Source organism: Oncorhynchus tshawytscha, linkage group LG02, assembly GCF_018296145.1.
Source record: "Oncorhynchus tshawytscha isolate Ot180627B linkage group LG02, Otsh_v2.0, whole genome shotgun sequence".
Taxonomy (NCBI): Eukaryota; Metazoa; Chordata; class Actinopteri; order Salmoniformes; family Salmonidae; genus Oncorhynchus; species Oncorhynchus tshawytscha.
Genome location: NC_056430.1, coordinates 37,716,393 through 37,736,187, shown reverse-complemented (window position 1 = coordinate 37,736,187; position 19,795 = coordinate 37,716,393). Strand labels below are relative to the sequence as shown.

The following is a 19,795-nucleotide window of genomic DNA, read 5'->3' as shown; positions in this document are numbered from 1 at the left end:
AGTTACCAGCCTTAGAAATTGCAGCCCAAATAAATGCTTCACACAGTTCCAGTAGCAGACATCTCAACCTCAACTGTTCAGATGAGACAGCGTGAGTCAGGCCTTCATGGTCGAATCACTGCAAAGAAACCACTTCTAAAGGACACCAATAATAAGAAGAGACTTGCTTGTGCCAAGAAACACGAGCAATGAACATTAGACTGGTGTAAATCGGTCCTTTGGTCTGAATTTGAGATTTTTGGTTCCAACCACTGTGTCTTTGTGAGACGCAGAGTAGGTGAATGGATGGTCTCTGCATGTGTAGTTCCCACCGTGAAGCATGGAGGAGGAGGTCTGACGGTGATTTTCTGGTGACACTGTCAGTGATTTATTAATTCAAGGCACACTTAACCAGCATGGCTGCCACAGCATTTTGCAGCGATACACCATCCCATCTGGTTGGCGCTTAGTGGGACTATCATTTGTATTTCAAAAGGACAATGACCCATTGATCATCCTTGATGTTTCTTCAACTTGATTGGAGTGTACCTGTGGTAAATTCAATTGATTGGATTTGGAAAGGCACACACCTGTCTATATAAGGTTCCACAGTTGACAGTGCATGTCAGAGCAAAAATCAAGCCACGAGGTTGAATGAATTGTCCATAGAGCTCTGAGACAGGATTGTGTCGAGGCACAGATATGGGGAAGGGTACAAAAAAAATTCTGCCGCATTGAAGGACCCCAAGAACACAGTGAGATGCTCAAGCACTGAGATGCTGCGCCACTCGGGAGCCCAGGTGTGCCAAGCTTGTAGCGTCATACCCAAGAAGACTTGAGGCTGTAATCGCTGCAAAAAGTGCTTCAACAAAGTACTGAGTAAAGGGTCTGAATACTTGTGATACTAAGGTGATTTCAGTTTTATATTTGTAATACATTTGCAAAAATTTGTACTTTTTTTCTCCTTTGTCATTATGGGGTATTGTGTGTAGATTGAGGAATAACAACAATTTAATCCATTTTAGAATAAGCCTGTAATGTAACTAAATGTGGCAAAAGTCAAGGGGTCTGAATACTTTCTGAATTGTTTGTGTGTGTGTGTACATAGTTGGCTACTAAATAAACTTTACAATGGCACTGACTTCAAAATACATTCGCAAGAAAAACTTAGTTTTGATACAGCCTACTGCTGAAAAGAGGAGACTAATCTTTTCTTGATTTAGTAGCCTACTGTAACCTATAATATACAGTGGCTATAGAAAGTCTACACCCCTGTTGATTTCTTCACATTTTATTGTTAAAAATTGGGATTAAAATGGATTTGTCATTTTTGTCAACAATCTACACAAAATACTCTGTGAAAGAGGAAGATTTTGTATTTTTTTAATACATTTTTTGGTAGCAACTCCGGTGTAGATTTGGCTTTGTGTTGTAGGTTATTATCCTGCTGAAAGGTGATTTCCCCTCCCAGTGTCTGGCGTAAAGCAGACTGAAGCAGGTTTTCCTCTAGGATTTTGCCTGTGCTTAGCTCCCTCCCGTTTGATTGTTTTATCCTAAAACCTGCCGTCTTTGTTGATGTCACCCATACAGTACCATGATGCAGCCACCACTATGCTTGAAAATAAGGAGGCAGTTACTTAGTGATGCGTTGTGTTGGATTTGCCACAAACATAAGGCTTTGTATTCAGGCAAAAAATATATTCCTTTGCAGTCTTACTTTAGTGCCTTGTTGCATACATATGCATGTTTTGGAATATTTCCTGTATATTTTTTATTCTTTTCACTCTGTCATTTAGGTCATTGTAGAGTCACTACAATGTTGTTGATCCATTCTCCATTTTCTCCTCTCACAGCCATTGAACTCTGTGGCTGTTTTAAATTCACCAATGGCCTCATGTTGACATCCATAAGCAGTTTCCTTCCTGTCCTGCAGCTCAGTTCAGGGCGACTGCATCTTTGATGTGTCTGTGTGGTTTAATACATCATCCACATCATAATTACTCATTTGACCATGCTTAAAGATATGTTCAATGTCTGATTTGTTGTTGTTACCCATCTACTAATCACTGCTTTTCTTTGAGGCTTTCAAAAAGCTCCCTGGTCTTTGTAGTTGAATCTTTGTGAAATTCAATACTTGACTGAGGGACCTTACAGAGGTTGTATGTATGGAGGACAGAGGAAGGGGGGTAGTCATTTAAAAATGTCAACCTCTATTATTTCACACAGTGAGTCCATATAACTTCTGTGATATGTTAAGCAAATGTTTACTCCTGAACTTATTTAGGCTTGCCATAACAAAGGGGTTGAATACTTTGACTCAAAACATTTCAGCTTTTACTAAATAGATGTCGATAGCATTGGTTTAAGTGACAGGCTAATTTTAGTCACAGGCTGCTGCAGGGCTGGCAGCATCTCCAGATATTGGCTACATAGTGTCAACTACCTCAGGACAAGTACCTCATCCCCAGAAATACCTTGGTTAAATGGTAAAGCAATGCAAGCAGTAAATAAACCTAACAAACTGAATGCATTTTGTTAATCCAATTCCTGTGATGCTGATCAACTTATGAATATCCAAATATCTAAATTTGATCAGATATCATCATAGAAATGTAAAATGGGTATCTTTCGATTTCAATAATAACCAACCTAATGAGCAAAATAATGACAAAAGCCTAGATGTTATTCTTGTTTGTAACATGTCATAGGGGTAGGAATTGGGGCCCACTTCCCTACAGGCATAAAAGTATACAAAACACTGCCAATTATTTTCTCAAAAGACACAGAACTAGCCTGGTCCCAGAACGGTTTGAGCTTTTGCCTAATCAATTACTGTTATAACAGGGAATTCGATGAATGCCCCGAGTGTACAGGGTTAGCGTTGATTTAATTCGATTTGGAACCGGGTGACCCGTTCTGGCCGTCGGCGAAATCGGCTCAAAACAAATGTGACGTTGGTTAAGCACATGGAGTAATGCGTAGGATTCTGTGTTTTCACATGCAAAAGTGATTGATTTAGATAAAAATGCTTCATCTGCCTTCACAATGAAAACTGGTTTGAAAATTCAAACATATTTTAAGGGCGAGATGATGTATGTTTCTAAACGATGCATCATGACGCCTTGTTGAAAACATGACCGAGCTGCACAGATTACTGTTCGATTTGAGATAGGCACTCCTCCCTCACCGATTTTGCCCGTTCACTTCACGGGCCATAGCCAGGTGCACATAAACAAACTCCCTCATTGGCAAACCATTTTAGTTTGGTATATTTGGCATATTTCACACTTCCAGAAAATCTGCATATATATATATATTTTTTATTTATTTAAATTTTACCCCTTTTTCATGGTATCCAATTGTTTTAGTAGCTACTATCTTGTCTCATCGCTACAACTCCCGTACGGGCTCGGGAGAGACGAAGGTTGAAAGTCATGCGTCCTCCGATACACAACCCAACCAAGCCGCACTGCTTTAACACAGCGCGCATCCAACCCGGAAGCCAGCCGCACCAATGTGTCGGAGGAAACACTGTGCACCTGGCAACCTTGGTTAGCGCGCACTGCGCCCGGCCCACCACAGGAGTCGCTGGTGCGCGATGAGACAAGGACATCCCGGCCAAGCCCTCCCTAACCCGGACGACGCTAGGGCCAATTGTGCGTCGCCCCATGGACCTCCCGGTCGCGGCCGGTTACAACAGAGCCGAAAATCTGCATATCTGATCTTCTTTGATTTTGCAGCATATTAAACCGAAACGTTGGTGTCTCTGATACTGGCAATTAATAACCAACTTTCTTACAATGTTGCAAGAAAATATCGCTGCTGTGATGTACTGTATGTAATCGGACAAGCACTACTCCAGCTAGTGGGTCTCTTAAATTTTGCTGATGCCAAAAGTCAACACTTATTATGGAGTAGAATAGTTATTTTTTTCATTGACTGCTGACAACTTTCAGATATGAATCATATCAAAGATAATACTGTAGCACCCATTTACAGAGTAAGAATGAAGAGTTGCAAAAAAAAGAAAAAAAAACAATACTTATCCAACAGCTCCACCTTGTGGTAGAAACATAAACTACAGCTACAAGCAATTATTATGACACCCAGGAAATGGCTCAACTAATGACACATTTTAATCCAAGTGTTCATACAAAAATCAAACAAACTGTCACATTGACTTTTACATGGCTTTGGCTTAAGTAGCACTAATACATACACAATATCACTTTTTACGACTGATTCCCTATCCTGGTCCTAAATGTATCTTTGCATGTACCAATTCAACCTAAACCTGTATGAACTAAAAGGAAACACAGTTTTAAAACAAATCCATTGTCTTAAAAGGCACTGTGGAACCTCCTGATATCCCAATTTAAACTTTAAAACAAGACTAAACTGGTGTTACGGTCCTGTAGTTACAAGGAAAGTATCATTTAGGTTCTTTGAGATGAGATTCACCCTAAAATGTTCAGCAGCGGAAAGATATGTGATGTAGCCAAAGACCACAATCATTCTCAGAGTGTGTGTGTGTCGTGCTCTTACTCCACTGTATAACCATGACTAAAGGGGTTCCTGGTTACTTTCCTTCAAATCTGTGGTCCTTCATGTGGTCCTCGTCTACTAGGCTCCTGGGGGTGTCCATTAGGCTCCTGGTCGTGTCCATTGGCCACCGTACGTTGCTCTGTATGAAGGAGCTGGCTGGGCAGTGGACACAGGCATGGGTCTTACCCTTAACTGCTTTTAGCAACACTGGTGCACTGACACACTAGCATTGCTGGGAATTGGGTTGCTAAAAAACAGAACAGGCGGGGGGGAGGGGGAGCAAGAAGTTTTTTTATTTTTATTATTACAAAAAAAAACACAAGGAAGGGGTAACTGAAGTATTAGAACATGAAGGACAAACAATACAGCAACAAGACACTATCAAACATGTCTCAGTCTTTCCGCAACAGAGCAAGAAGTTAAATCAAATTCAATTTCAACTAACTCTGCCGGTGGTCTGGACAGTTGGGGAACTTGAGAAAAATTATATAAAAGGTATTATTTAACAGACTTTCCACATACTTTGATATTTTGTCTCAAATTCCACTCGCTATAAGGACCAACCGTCAAGACCACCGGCAGAGTAAGTTGAAAAATAATTTTATTAACTTCTGGCCTGCGGACTGTTCAGTTTTTGCAACCCAACTCCCAGCAATGCTTGTGTGCCAATGTACCAGTGTTGCTAAAAGCAGCTATCTTGGCCTCTCTCTCACTGCTGATTCATCTTAGCTGCTTCTGCCTTGATGAGTGAGATCAGCTCCTGGTTAATCAGAAACACAAAACGAAGACCTGCAATCTGGAGAGACAAATGACTTGTTGTGACATTCATGTATTAGTAGCGGTGGTTGTTATAGATCAGGTATTGTGAAGTAAAAAGCATGACAGGCAGACAGAATTCAATCTCAACTATGTAGTTTGTTGTTTATAAAAACAATTAGGCCCCTTTAAAACGTTTCTTTATCTCACGCTTCTTGCACCAGCTACCGTATAATACATCCTGCCATTTAAATCTTCCAGAAGTTTCCACAAACCTCCACTACAGAGTTGTTGTTGAGTTTCCACTTGTTTCCCGACAGGACTGGTCTGCCGTCTATGTAGATGGGCCTGCGGCCCTCGTTGGCTATGAAGAAGTCCCCGTTGTTCTTCAGTTTAATTATCCCTGTACATTAGACAAACAGTTACAAACACACAATGAAAAACTAGATCAAGTCCCGATATGGGGCCATAATATTACTATATGATAGATGTTTATCAGAAAACAGTCATTTCATCAGGGTCTAATTTCACTATGGATAAGTGAGGACAGGGCAAGCACTGCCCTCTAGAGCCGAGATAATACAGGTTCTTCAGCATCAGACCCAGGGATAACAGATATGGGGCTGCATCCAAAATGGCATCCTATTCCCTATTTAGTGCACTACCATAGGGTGCCATTTCAGTCACAGCCAATGTTAAATGATGTCCATGTCATGGTGCTGATAAGGGAGTCACCTTGTTTCCTGGAGATCTTCCAGGCAGGTCCTTCCAGAGACAGATCCACATCTATTTGCTTGTCCTTGGTGGCTCTGCCCAGGGTGATCTAGAGGAAGTCAGATTAGCATCATAAAATATATAAAACATTTTCATATTTTCACATTTCATAAGCATACATTTCCATATAATGAACCTGCTCCACAGTCATCTTACTATGGTCCTAATATAATTTGGTAATGTACTGTAAATTCAATCTGAAATGAGCTGCTCACCTCTCGTGACCTCATAAGGTAGCGAACCATTCGGCCTCTCAGAGCTGCCAGCGTCTGGTTGTCAAAGTCTGGAGAGTTCATACCTGAGAACACAACATAAACCCCCTGCAAGACTGGCTTCTTACACACACACGGGCAGGCACACATTCTCACACACTCTCACCTGTGATGCTGTCCACCAGGACCTGCCAGCGTGGTAGCTCCTGCTCCAGCTGCCTTATCTCCTTCTTCTGATGGCGGTCAGATATCATCAGCTCTGAAAGTGGGGACAGAATGAGGAAGGGCAGCAGGAAAGAGAATGAGGAAGATGACAGACTTCTAAGCCAACCAACATGCATGCATTAAGGAACATGCATTCAGGTGCTTTGAATTTGATCAATGAAGCACCTTCTTAGATATAACCTTGCACATTACTGACAGATAAAAGGGAGTCTGTTTGAGTAACTCACCATGCTCCAGCACCTCATCTCTGCTCTCCCTGGGTAACAAGACAGAGAAACTGATTAGAATGACGAGGAGAGGAGGAGCTCTAAATTTTAACTCAGGGAAACTGGAAATGAATTGTGGTCAGAATGTTGACCGCTTCTCTTACTTTAGCTTAGCATCATCCACCAGCTGCTCAGCATCAGAGAAGTTGAGGACTTGGTCACCTTTAGGGAAAGGTTGGACTGCAAAAGAGAATCAATCCATACAATAAGGCATCATATACAGGGGGACTGATGGGCACTGTCAACTCACTTAGTTTTAGTTTGCAACAGTGGAACAAATCAGTGACATGTGCCGAATACAACAGGTAGACCTTACAGTGAAATGCTTACTTAAAAGCACTTAACTTTTTAATTTATTTTTTAAGCATTGTTGGTTAAGTAAAAAAAAATAGAAAAACAATTAATTAAAACAGCAGCAGTAAAAGAACAAGCAAAGCTATATACAGGGGGTACCGGTATAGAGTCAATGTGCGGGGTCACCGGATAGTTGAGGTAATTGAGGTAATATGTTCATGTAGATAGAGTTAAAGCGACTATGCATAGAATATTAACAGAGAGTAGCAGCAGTGTAAAAGAGGGGTCTGGGTAGCCCTTGATTAGCTGTTCAAAGGTCTTATGTCTTGGGGGTAGAAACCTTTTGGACCGAGACTGGGAGCTCCGGTACCACGTGCCGTAGCAGAGAGAACAGTCTATGACTCGGGTGGCTGGAGTCTTTTTAGGGCCTTCCTCTGACACCGCCTGATATGGAGTTCCTGGATGGCAGGAAGCTTGGCCCCAGTGATGTACTAGGCCGTTCGCACTACCCTCTGTAGTGCCTTGTGGTTGGTGGCCGAGCAATTGCCATACCAGGCAGTGATGCAACCAGTCAGAATGCTCTCGTTGTGCAGCTGTAGAACCTTTTGAGGATCTGAGGAGCCATGCCAAATCTTCTCAGTCTCCCGAGGGGGAATAGGTTTTGTCGAGCCCTCTTCACGACTGTCTTAGTGTGTTTGGACCATGACAGTATGTTGGTGATGTAGACACCAAGGAACTTGAAGCTGTCAACCTGTTCCACTACAGCCCGTCGATTAGAATGGGGGAGTGCTCGGTCCTCCTTTTCCTGTAGTCCACAATCATCTCATTTGTCTTGATCACGTTGCGGGAGAGGTTGTTGTCCTGGCACCACACGACCAGGTCTCTGACCTCCTCCCTATAGGCTGTCTCATCTTTATCGGTGATCAGGCCTACCACTGCTGTGTCGTCTGCAAACTTGATGGTGTTGGAGTCATGCCTTGCCATGCAGTCATGAGTGAATAGGGAGTACAAGAGAGGACTGAGCACGCACCCATGAGGGGCCCCCATGTTGAGGATCAGCGTGGCGGATGTGTTGTTCCCTACCCTTATCAGTGGTGGACAGCTCATCAGGAAGTCCAGGATCCAGTCACAGAGGGAGGTGTTAAGTCCCAGGGTCCTTAGCTTAGTGATGAGCTTTTAGGGCACTATGGTGTTGGATCCTGAGCTGTAGTCAATGAATAGCATTCTCAAATAGGTGTTCCTTTTGTCCAGATGGGAAAGAGCAGTGTGGAGTGCAATAGAGATTGCATCATATGTGGACCTGTTGGGGCGGTATGCAAATTGGAGTGGGTCTAGGGGTTCTGGGATAATGGTGTTGATGTGAGCCATGACCAGCCTTTCAAAGCACTTCACGGCTACAGACGCGAGTGCGACGGGTCAGTAGTCATTTAGGCAGGTTACCTTAATGTTATTGGGCACAGGGACTATTGTGTTCTGCTTGAAACAGGTTGGTTTTACAGACTCAGTCAGGGACAGGTTGAAAATGTCAGTGAAGACACTTGCCAGTTGGTCAGCGCATGCTCGGAGTACACGTCCTGGTAATCCATCTGGCCCTGCTGCCTTGTGAATGTTGATCTGTTTAAAGGTCTTACACACATTGGCTAAGGAAAGCGTAATCACACAATCGCCTGGAACGGCTGGTGCGCTCATGCATGTTTCAGTGTTACTTGTCTCAAAGCGAACATAGAAGTCATTTAACTCGTCTGATAGGTTTGTGTCACTGGGCAGCGCGTGGCTGTGCTTCCCTTTGTAGTCTGTAATAGTTTGCAAGCCCTGCCACATCCGACGAGCGTCGGAGCCGGTGTAGTACGAGTTGATCTTAGTCATGTATTGATGCTTTGCCTGTTTGATGGTTCGTCGGAGGGCGTAGACTAGTGGTTAGAGCGTTGGACTAGTAACCGGAAGGTTGCAAGTTCAAACCCCCGAGCTGACAAGGTACAAATCTGTTGTTCTGCCCCTGGACAGGCAGTTAACCCACTGTTCCTAGGCTGTCATTGAAAATAAGAATTTGTTCTTAACTGACTTGCCTAGTTAAATAAAGGTAAAATAAAAATAAATTAAAAAATAGCGGGAGTTCTTACTGGCTTCCGGGTTAGAGTCCCACTCCTTAAAAGCGGCAGCTCTACCCTTTAGCTCAGTGCGGATGTTGCCTGTAATCCATGGCTTCTGGTTGGGGTATGTATGTACGGTCACTGTGGGGACAACGTCATCGATGCACTTATTGATGAAGCCAGTGACTGATGTGGTGACGCCTCAATGCCATCAGAAGAATCCAGGAACATATTCCAGTCTGTGCTAGCAAAACAGTCCTGTAGCTTAGCATCTGCTTCACCTGACCAGTTTCGTATTGACCGAGTCACTGGTGCTTCCTGCTTTTGTTTTTGCTTGTAAGCAGGAATCAGGAGGTAGTTCAAAATTGAGAAATAATTCACGCCATGTATATCAAGTAATGGACTAACAGTGTAGCAGCATCCCAAATGGTACCCTATTCTGTATTAGTGCACTACTTTTGACCAGAGGCTATGGGAATAGGGTGGCATTTGGTACAAAGCATATGTAACGAACCAATAAGCCCATTTGAGTTTCTCACCACTCTGGTCCTCCAGCAGGTAGTACTGTTTGAGCAGCTGCCAGTGCACCAGCAGGCTCTTGGGTGTGCGGGAGGGGTAGAACACACTGGGGTGCTTACTCAGCAGCTCCTGGAACACCTCCAGCTTGGGCTGACTGCTCTGTTCATCAGAAAACACAAACATATTTAAACAAACCCGCACTCACTTCTTCAAACTGACACGCATATAGTGCCATCCATCCCATGTAAACATATGCAGCAAGAAAAGTATTTCACCAATGGGCAGGTCATTGCTTTTTCCAGCATCACTCCACTTATTTTATGGCAGAACCATATATACACATGTTTTATATATATATATATATATATAGAACCCATGTTTATAATCAATCTATATACACACACACATGTATACATCAGTCCACACCATCTGTATTTGGACAATGAAGCTAACATTTGAAATTAGGTTCTACAGTGAGCTCCCATAGTATTGGGAAAGTTACATTTTTTGTTGTAGTGCCTCAGTACTCCAGCATTTTGGATTTGAAATTATATATTGACTATGAGGTTAAAGTGCAGACTGTCAGCTTTAATGAGGGTATTTCCATCCATATCGGGTGAACCGTTTAGAAATTACAGCACTTTTTGTACATAGTCCCCCATTTTAGGGGACTAAAGGTATTGGGACAAATTCACTTGTGTATTAAAGTAATCAAAAGTTTAGTATTCGGTCACATATTCCTAGAAGGCAATGATTACGTCAAGCTTGTGATTCTACAAACTGGTTTGATATATTTCCTGTTTGTTTTGATTGTGTTTCAGATTATTTTGTGCCCAATAGAAATTAACTGTAAATAATGTATTGTCATTTGAGTCCCTTTTTTTTGTAAATAAGAATATAACATGTTTCTAAACACTTCTACATTAATGTGGATGCTAAAATGACTACAGATAATCCTGAATGAATCGTGGATGATGGGTGAAAAAGTTATATGCACAAATACCAAACTTCCCCCAAAAATGCCAACCTCCCTGTTATTGTATTGGTGAGAGGCTAGCATGTCTTGGGGGTATGATATTTGTGCAGCTGTAACTTTCTCACTCATTATTATTCACGATTCATTCAGGACTTACGTACTATGGGAAATACTAAACTTGACTACTTTAATGCACCCACCTGTAGCACGCACTCCAGCAGGTATATTTCACTGGTCATCCCTAAAGCTAATTCCACCTTTGGCCACCTTTCCTTCCAGTTCTCTGCTGCTAATGACTGGAACTGCAAAAATCGCTGAAGCTCACTAACTTCAAGCACCAGCTGTCAGAGCAGCTCACAGATCATTGCACCAGTACATAGCCCATCTGTAAATAGCCCATTTAACTACCTCATCCCCATACTGTATTTATTTATTTTGCTCCTTCGCACCCCAGTATCTCTACTTGCACATTCATCTTCTGCACAATTATCACTCCAGTGTTTAATTGCTATATCGTAATTACCTCGCCACTATGGACTATTTTATTGCCCTTATCTTACCTCATTTGCACACACAGCATATATACTTTTTTCCTACTGTATGTTTGTTTATTCCATGTGTAACTCTGTGTTGTTGTATGTGTCGAACTGATTTGCTTTATCTTGGCCAGGTCGCAGTTGTAAATGAGAACTTGAGAACTCTCAACTAGCCTACCTGGTTAAATAAGGGTGATAAAAAAATGCGCATAAGTGAACTTGTCCCAATACTTTTAGTTCCTTAAAATAGGGGGACTATGTAAATACAGCTCACCTGATATGGATGAAAATACCCTCAAACTAAAGCTGACAGTCTGCACTTTAACCCCATAGTCATTGTATCATTTCAAATTCAAAGTGCTGGAGTACAGAGCCAAAACAGAAAATGTGTCACTGGCCCAACACTTCTGGAACTCACTGTATACTCCAGCATAGTGGACATGAAATGATGCATTTCATACAAGACGACAGTACAGAATGTCACGTTTTATTTGAGGGTGTATCTGTTTTACCGTTTAGAAATGAAAGCACTTTATGCATCCCTTCCCCATTTGAAGAAGTCATATGTATTTGGACAAATTCACTTAATGTGTATTAAAGTAGTCAAATGTTTAGTATTTGGTCCCATACTCCTAGCACGCAATGACTAAGTCAAGCTTGGGACTCGTTGGATGCATTTGCAGTTTGTTTTGGTTATGTTTTGCCCAATAATAACATAATGGTGAATGATGACTGGAGTAATAAACGTGTTCAGAAATATCTATTCTTACTTAAAAGTGACACGACATTATTCAGTTCCGCTTGGGTAAAACATAGTCATTGTGGTGTAGTCATTGTGTGCAAGGAATATGGAACCAAATACTAAACTTTTGACTTCTTTAATACACTAGAAGTGAATTTGTACAAATACTTATGAATTCTTCAAACATGGCATATGTATGAAAATATCTAGAATTATTTTAATATATTTTTAAAAAATAATGCTTTTTTTTTTTAATTGCCTAATATGAAAAATGCTATATCAAATTCAAAATGCTGGAGTATAAAGCCAACTTAAAAATGTTTGCTTCACTGTCCAAATACATATCGTGTGGACTGTATATGGTTCTGGTTTTTGATGTTTATTCAACCATCTCTGAACTGTGTGTATGATTAAAAAGGTTGAGATGCAATAGAAAGCTCAATAACTCTATATTTGGGCATTGCTTTGTGACTGACTCCATATTTCGAGAGCAAGAACTGAGCCATCTTCACTTGATGTGACTTCATATTTCAAACACCATAGAAACCCCTCAGCCTCACTCACTGATGCAATCTTGGCCAGTAGAGCCTCCTCAGCCTGACCGAAGAGAGCTTTGCTCTGGATTGCAGCAATGGCCTCCGGATGAAGCTGCCTCATCGCCTGCCATGCCAACCTATAACAGAGACAGGGGTAGAACATTGTCACACATTATAGAGATTTTATTTGCCTTTACTTGACCAGTCAAATCAACAATATTTGGTTGTCTATTACAATAACAGTATTGAGGTTAATTAATAAGGGGGAACAACAAATTTGACAGTGGTGGTCAAATGTGCTGGACGGAACGAGAAAGACAAAGAGAGGAAGGAAAAGGATAGAAGGAAGTGGATAGTAGGAAATGGCCAGGGGTGTGTGGGTTGTGGTGGAGCTCTTACTTGGAGATGACGGGGTCATAGAGCAGAGAGTACCAGCGCTCCTGGATCTCCCTCAGGGTGAAACGACAGCTGAATTTCACTCCCAGATGAACAGAGGTGAGATCTGTCGTCTAACAGAGCACACACATAATACACACAGGCAGTTGTGCATTACCACATCATAAATCCATAGAAATATTATATGGATACATCATAAACACATTGAAAATTCATATTTTCCATTAATCAAGGTCAATGTTTACATAGTATATTACGCTGCCAAATTCCAATGGTTTATAGCACTGATGCTTCAGTTATATATCAATAGCCTCTCTCTACTGTCTTTAGGCCTATTACCTGTAGCACAGCGTTGATGAGCAGCAGGTCATCAGTGGGTTTCCAGCGGCCCAGGTCTTTAGTGATCTGGAGGGGCTGCTTGCTCTTCTTCACCCTCTTGGCGATGGGCGGGGGGGTGATCACCATAGTGAGGGGCGGCGTGAGGGCCGTGCTGGACTTGGACATCTGACATAGGGGATCATAGAAATGGGGAACCAATGAGGCATCTCCTTTGCCTTTTTCAGCATTTACTTTAGTAGGGATTTCATCAATGGTCAGACACCCTTAGTAGTTAGAGTCTAGAGACAAATAAAGAACTGACCATATAAACAGCACAATAGTCTGCAGGTTGCAGTTTGTCATGAGTCTTGTCCTTAAGGCAGAACTCAGCGATTTTTCCTTAGACAATCCAGCTGCAAAGTCAAAATTGGCTATATTGTAAAAACTCATGAAAATAAAAAAAACATAGCTTTTTGGTCTAAATGTAAGTTTAGGCATTAGGGATAGCAGTACGGTTAGGGTTAAGGTTTAAAATCATATTTTACGACTGTGGCTGTGCCAGCTAGTGACCACTCTGCAGAGCTGCCTCCAGAACAAGACTCATGAGAAACTGCAACCAGCAGAGTATTGTGCTGTTTATATGGTATATAATTTTTATGGTAAGTTCTGAAAAATGCTAACCTGCTAATAGTCTAGCCATTTAATCAAGAGTAATTCAACAACTACCGGTATCTCCCTCTCTACCTTTCTCAATATGAGCTACCCATAAAAACACCACCCTCTCTAGGATTCAATTCCACCTTCATACCTTCTTCTTCTCATTGGATGAGGGTTCGCTCCCAGAGCAGCGGATTGGCTCGATGACAGGTGGGCCCTTGACCCTGCTGGATGACTTGGCCAGGCTGCTCTCCACCAGTTCATCATCAAATTTCTTCCTTTTAATTGACCTAGGAGGAGAGGAACAGGTTAGATATCATATAGTAATCAAAGCTGCAACAGAGAGAACCCCTGAGCTTCCTTTCAGGCAGGCCTACTTCAAATTCAGAGGGTAGGTGATGCAGAATGAATGCTGTCCAATGGTCAGAAGTGTAGGCAGTTATTTTTAATCACTGAACTGTACATGTTGTTAGATGTTCATATTTCAGGTTAAAACTGATGGAAAGATTGAAGCTAAAAAAGTGCCTGCAGAGACAGATGAGTAACGTTCAAACCTTGAAGAGCTCCTGCGATTGGGCACAACACCACCACCCCCAACAAATGCCTGTGTTGCTGTTCTTTTGATATCTTTCATCCCTGTCGACTCCTCATCCTCTGAACGGCTCTGTGTCCCAGCTGCTCCCATCGGTGCCCCAACCACAGATGCAGCTGCAGCACCTGCCTGCATATCTATCCCCACAGAGACAAATCTCAATGTTAGACACTATGGATTATGATGACAACATAAATGGCAACAACTTGCAACAAAAAGCAGATAGACAACCAAGAGATGTGCATACCTTTTTCCATGATCTTGTTCACAGTCCAGAGATTTCGAATAAACGTTGAATAAAATAATGTTGCTACATTCGGCAGGTGTCACTCAGACAACGTATCTCAGGTGGCAATCTGAGACGAGAGAGAAAGGTATTAGTCAGAGATGGGCGGTAAATGGGAAGCATGTACTCGACAAATATGGAGATTCGACTAGCAAATATCGACATTTACTGAGGTATGTACATCCAAAAAAGATCCCGGTTATCACAAACCCTGCTTCCATGAATAGGTCGGAAGTCTACAACAGGTAGAGGTGCCGAATAGGCATTTTTTTCGGTTGCATGTAACTTTTTATTTACACATTTTTTGGAAGTACACACCGGCCGTGAAGGCAGTACATTACGATAGTTGCTCATTAAAACTCTATATTTTGTGAGTAACGAATGCATTTTGACATTATTAAGCTTGAAAAGCTGGTGAATGGCTGCTTATTGGGGCTGAAAGGAGATTCGCCATATCTACGTCTCCGTCCTGTAAGGCCAGATTCTGGTTCAAATGAAACTTGAGCTGGTGAATGTGAGTTTGAATCGGGGCTTCCTGGGAATAGATACTTAGGAAAGGTGTGCTATGTATGCTATTGCTAGCTAGTTTGATGTCGATACAGCAGTAACGTTAATGGTCTTCAACGCTAGGAACATTTCACATCATGGTTATCTAATGAAGCAGTCGCTTCGCTTATTCTTTTACTTACCTCGTCTCAGGCTGGTTTATCAGCCAACTAGATTCTATTCAGGTACGTTGAACTTCAAATAAATCAACACAATTGCTGTATGTTTCTGTTATATTCGAAATTAGCTAGCTAGTTACATTCATGCTAACAATAACAGAACGAAACACATTTCCGGTACGCACAGGAAATGTCGTTGGCCGTCTTCTTCAGTTCTCGTAACGTGCATTGTCGCCACCAACAGGACTGGCTCATTTACATCAGACTATCCCATTATATTGACCAGATACTCAAGTGGTCGCTCTAACAATGGAAATAAATGTCTTCAAAAATGGATGACAGTCCAAACACGTTATCCACTTTCCCTCGGGGCAATCCCTGTCGAAACCGGATGCAGATCGATTGCCATCTTAAGTGGAGGTCCAATTTACCAAAGGTATCCCCTCGGCCCTCAATTTAGCTCAGAGAGAGTGAAGAACTTTGGTCACTTGTGAGGTTGATATGACCCACGATTCAATGCAAACTGTAGTCACATGTCAAACTCTGGTGACCGTGAAGCTAGTCAAATATAATCAACAAGGCTGCATTTTCGGCAAGTCAGAAAAAAGTATGAAGCTAGCTTTTATATATATATATATATATATATATATATATATATACATACACACACACATTGATTTTAGCGTTGGCAAATCGGCTTAGTCTCGTGAGGAGCCTAAAAAATGGTGCAGATCTCGGTTCCTTATCGTTTACGTTCACTGCTCCTACGTCTTTGACTCAACCTACTACAGTTTATACTTTTATATAATCTTTGTTGTTTTGTCTTTGTCTATAGTTTCTCTTAATGCTAGGGGGTTACGAAACAATGTGAAGCCCAAGGCCTTGTTTTTATTTTCTAAACCATTTCGAATAGATTTTTGCTTTTTTCAAGAGTCTCACTCAATTTCGGCTGATGCCAACTTCTGGAGGTCACAGTGGGGCAATGATATTTGGCTTTCCCATGGATCTGAACGCTCCGCTGGTGTCACTACAATGAAAAATACCTTTGGTGGTAATATTCTACACTCGGAATGTGACCACTTTGGTTACTTTATTTGTCTTGTGATCAGTTACAATGACATTATGCTCATTACTGTAAACTTCTACGGGTACAACACCAAACATGAGAATGATGAGTTGCTTGAATCTATAGAGAAACATATACTTCATTGGTCATCTAAATTTCCCAATTTGTTATTATTGATAGGAGGGGACTTTAACATTACAATGGAGAATTAAACTGATAGATGGCCCCCAGGTAGGCCAACCAATCAGAATTTGGGTTTAATACATTTTATGGAAAAGTTTGATCTTACTGATATATGGAGAGAGAGGTTTCCGGCCGACAGATCATTCACTTGGAGTAACAAAACAGGTTCCAGACAATCCAGAATAGATTTGGTTGAATGGTTTATATCCAAATGTATTGATAGTGAGTGTGTTACTACAACTATTTGTACTACTCCCCTCAGACCATAGGGCTATTTACATTGATATCAAAATATTTACCCCTGATACTAACCTTGGTAGAGCATCCTACTGGAAGCTAAATAGCTCATTATTAAATAATGATATAGTTAAATTTGAGGTTAAACATCTGCTCTCACACTTTTGGGAAAGGGCTTGTGAAGAAAAATCTTATTGCAAGAATTGGGAGCTCTTTAAAATTGAGGTGTCCAAATACTTTAGAAAATATGGTAGTAATCTTGCTAAGACCAGAAGAGCTGAGGAGGAAAAGGTGATCATTAAGATAACTTCCCTTTCTCAGAGGTCCCCAGCCGACCTCTCGGGAGAGGAGAAGATGGAACTAATTAAGTTACAAAATAAACTGGATAATATATATAAATTAAAAGCAGAAGGAACCTTTATTAGATCTAGGAAAAAATGGATTGAGGAGGGAGAACATAATTCATCCTATTTCTTTAGACTTGAGAAATTTCAATCTAAAAATAACACTATCCATAAATTAAACATTGATGGTGTTATTACAGATGACCAAAAATTCATCGCTAAATACTGTAGCAATTTTTACAGAAAATTGTATAGCTCTACGTATTATCAGGAATCCACAGATATGTTTTTTAACTCACTGAATAATGTTCACTCTATCAGTGATATAGAATCTAAACAGTGTGATGAACCCATCAAAGTTGAAGAGATTATAGAGTCTATCAAACATCTAAAGAACAATAAATCACCAGGTGTTGGTGGAATTACATCAGAATTTTACAAATTATTTTCTGAACAAGTAGCTCCCTTCCTATTTGAAGTCTTTTTTAGAGAGTATTAAAAACAATGTTCTCCCTCCTACAATGAGTCAGGGGTTAATAACACTGATACCTAAGCCTAAAAAATAAGTGCTGCTCATCGATAACTGGCGTCCAATTTGTCTTCTTAAAAATTACTATAAGATATTAGCCTTCCTACTTGCAAAAATAATAAAATAAGTCCTGGATGCAATCATTGATGAAACACAGTCTGGCTCATGAGGAACAGACATTTCTATCAATGCCAGACTAGTATTAGACATACTTGACTACTCAGACCTAATAACTGAGGATAGCTTCATATTATTTTTTAGATTTTTATAAAGCATTTGACACAGTAGAGCATCAGTTTCTCTTCCACTCCTTTGAGAGACTTGACTTTGGGGATTTTTTTCTGTAAGGCTATTAAGACTCTCTATGCAAATGGTAACAGCTCTATCAAATTGAAATATGGCACCTCACCTAGATTTGAGTTAAAGTGAGGAATTAGGCAAGGTTATCCTATCTCTCCATACCTGTTTTTATTAATCACCCAACTTCTTGCAAATTCTTTAAATAATAGTCCTGTACAAGGTATTTCCATAGCTGGTAAAGTAATTATTATAAGCCAGCTAGCTGATGATACTACACTTTTTCTGAAAGACGCTAACCAAATTCCCATATCGATCAATGTGATACAATCCTTTTCCAGAGCTTCTGGTCTATATCTTAACATTAATAAATGTGAACTCATAGCTGTCAAATATTGTGTGACACCTTCATATTATGGTATTCCAGTAAAAGAAGAACTTACATATTTAGGCATAACCATTACAAAGGATCAGAAGTCTAGAGGCTTACTAAATTTTAACCCTCTTATTAAAAAAAACCCAGAAGAAGCTAAATCAATGGCTACAGAGGGACTTAACTTTCTGAGTCCTAATTACCAAGGGTCCTGAGTCCTAATAACCAAGGCCGAAGGTATCTCTAGACTAACATATGGTTCTCTATCTTTATATCTTGACAGTAAAATAAGCAAGGAAATAGACCAGATGCATTTCAACTTTCTTTAGAGAAACCGTACCCATTAAATTAAGAAAACTATTGTAATGAACACTTATGTAAGGGTTTTCCTGTGGTGAAGAAGAAGCAAAATGCAGCGTAGTGGTTATTCAAGTTCTTTAATAAAGGAACTAGACATGAAATAACTAACAAAACAATAAATGTGCAAAAACCTAAACAGTCCTATCTGGTGCAAACACAGAGACAGGAACAATCACCCACAAACACACAGTGAAACCCAGGCTACCTAAGTATGATTCTCAATCAGAGACAACTAATGACACCTGCCTCTGATTGAGAACGATACTAGGCCGAAACATAGAAATACCCAAAACCTAGAAAAACAAACATAGACTGCCCACCCAACTCACGCCCTGACCATACTAAATAAATGCAAAAGAAAGGAAATAAAGGTCAGAACGTGACAACTTATGATAATGGTGGACTGAATTTTCTGGACTTTCCTACTTTAAATAATACTTTTAAGATCAATTGGATAAAACAATTCCTAAGAAGACCCACTTCTATCTGGAATTTTCTTCCTCATCATGTCTTCTCTACTTTTGGTGGCCTTAATTTCATGTTGTTTTGCAATTATAATATTGACAAAGTTCCAGTGAAACTTTCTGCTTTTCATCGGCAGGTTTTCTTGTCATGGTCCTTAATTTATAAACACAATTTTTCTCCACACAGATATATATGGAATAATCGGGATATATTGTATAAAAAGACTTCTTTGTTTTTAGAATATTGGCAACTGGTAAATGCAGAGGGTCTTTTACTCAGTTATAAAGAATTCTTATCACTTTACAAGGTCCCCGTAACACCTAAAGATTTTTCAATTGTTTTAGCAACACCTGAGGGAATGGCATCTATGTTATTCAGGAACTTGTCAAGACCTGACCCTCAGAGCCTACCTTCTATTGACCCTGTTGACTCATCAGTAGGAAAGATTTGTTTCTCTTTTGGTCCATTCAACAACAGAGCGATACGACCCTTGTTTCAGCAGGATGTTGTATCTATACCTTATGTCATGCCTTATTGGAATGGATTTATTGATAATATCTGTTGGAAAAAAAGTTTG

General features: G+C 40.6%; 1 protein-coding gene across 2 annotated transcripts; it reads right to left on the bottom strand.

The window, feature by feature from the left end:
* Positions 1–4,097: 4,097 nt before the first annotated feature.
* On the bottom strand, positions 4,098–15,609 carry LOC112216323 (microspherule protein 1). 2 transcript variants are annotated; one of them, XM_024376239.2, is made up of 16 exons: positions 15,389–15,609; positions 14,661–14,769; positions 14,376–14,550; positions 13,973–14,111; positions 13,186–13,350; positions 12,850–12,959; positions 12,479–12,587; positions 9,681–9,819; positions 6,862–6,937; positions 6,719–6,747; positions 6,433–6,525; positions 6,270–6,352; positions 6,016–6,103; positions 5,556–5,683; positions 5,199–5,320; positions 4,098–4,771 (listed from the first exon to the last, which is right to left on the bottom strand). In XM_024376239.2, the coding sequence occupies exons 2-15, from the start codon at positions 14,668–14,670 to the stop codon at positions 5,234–5,236; spliced, it is 1,431 nt and encodes a 476-aa protein (XP_024232007.1). In that variant the 5' UTR covers positions 14,671–14,769; positions 15,389–15,609; the 3' UTR covers positions 4,098–4,771; positions 5,199–5,233. The 2 variants fall into 2 exon arrangements, with proteins under 2 accessions (XP_024232007.1, XP_024232001.1); XM_024376233.2 differs by having other exon boundaries at positions 4,098–5,320.
* Between the last annotated feature and the right edge of the window lie 4,186 nt (positions 15,610–19,795).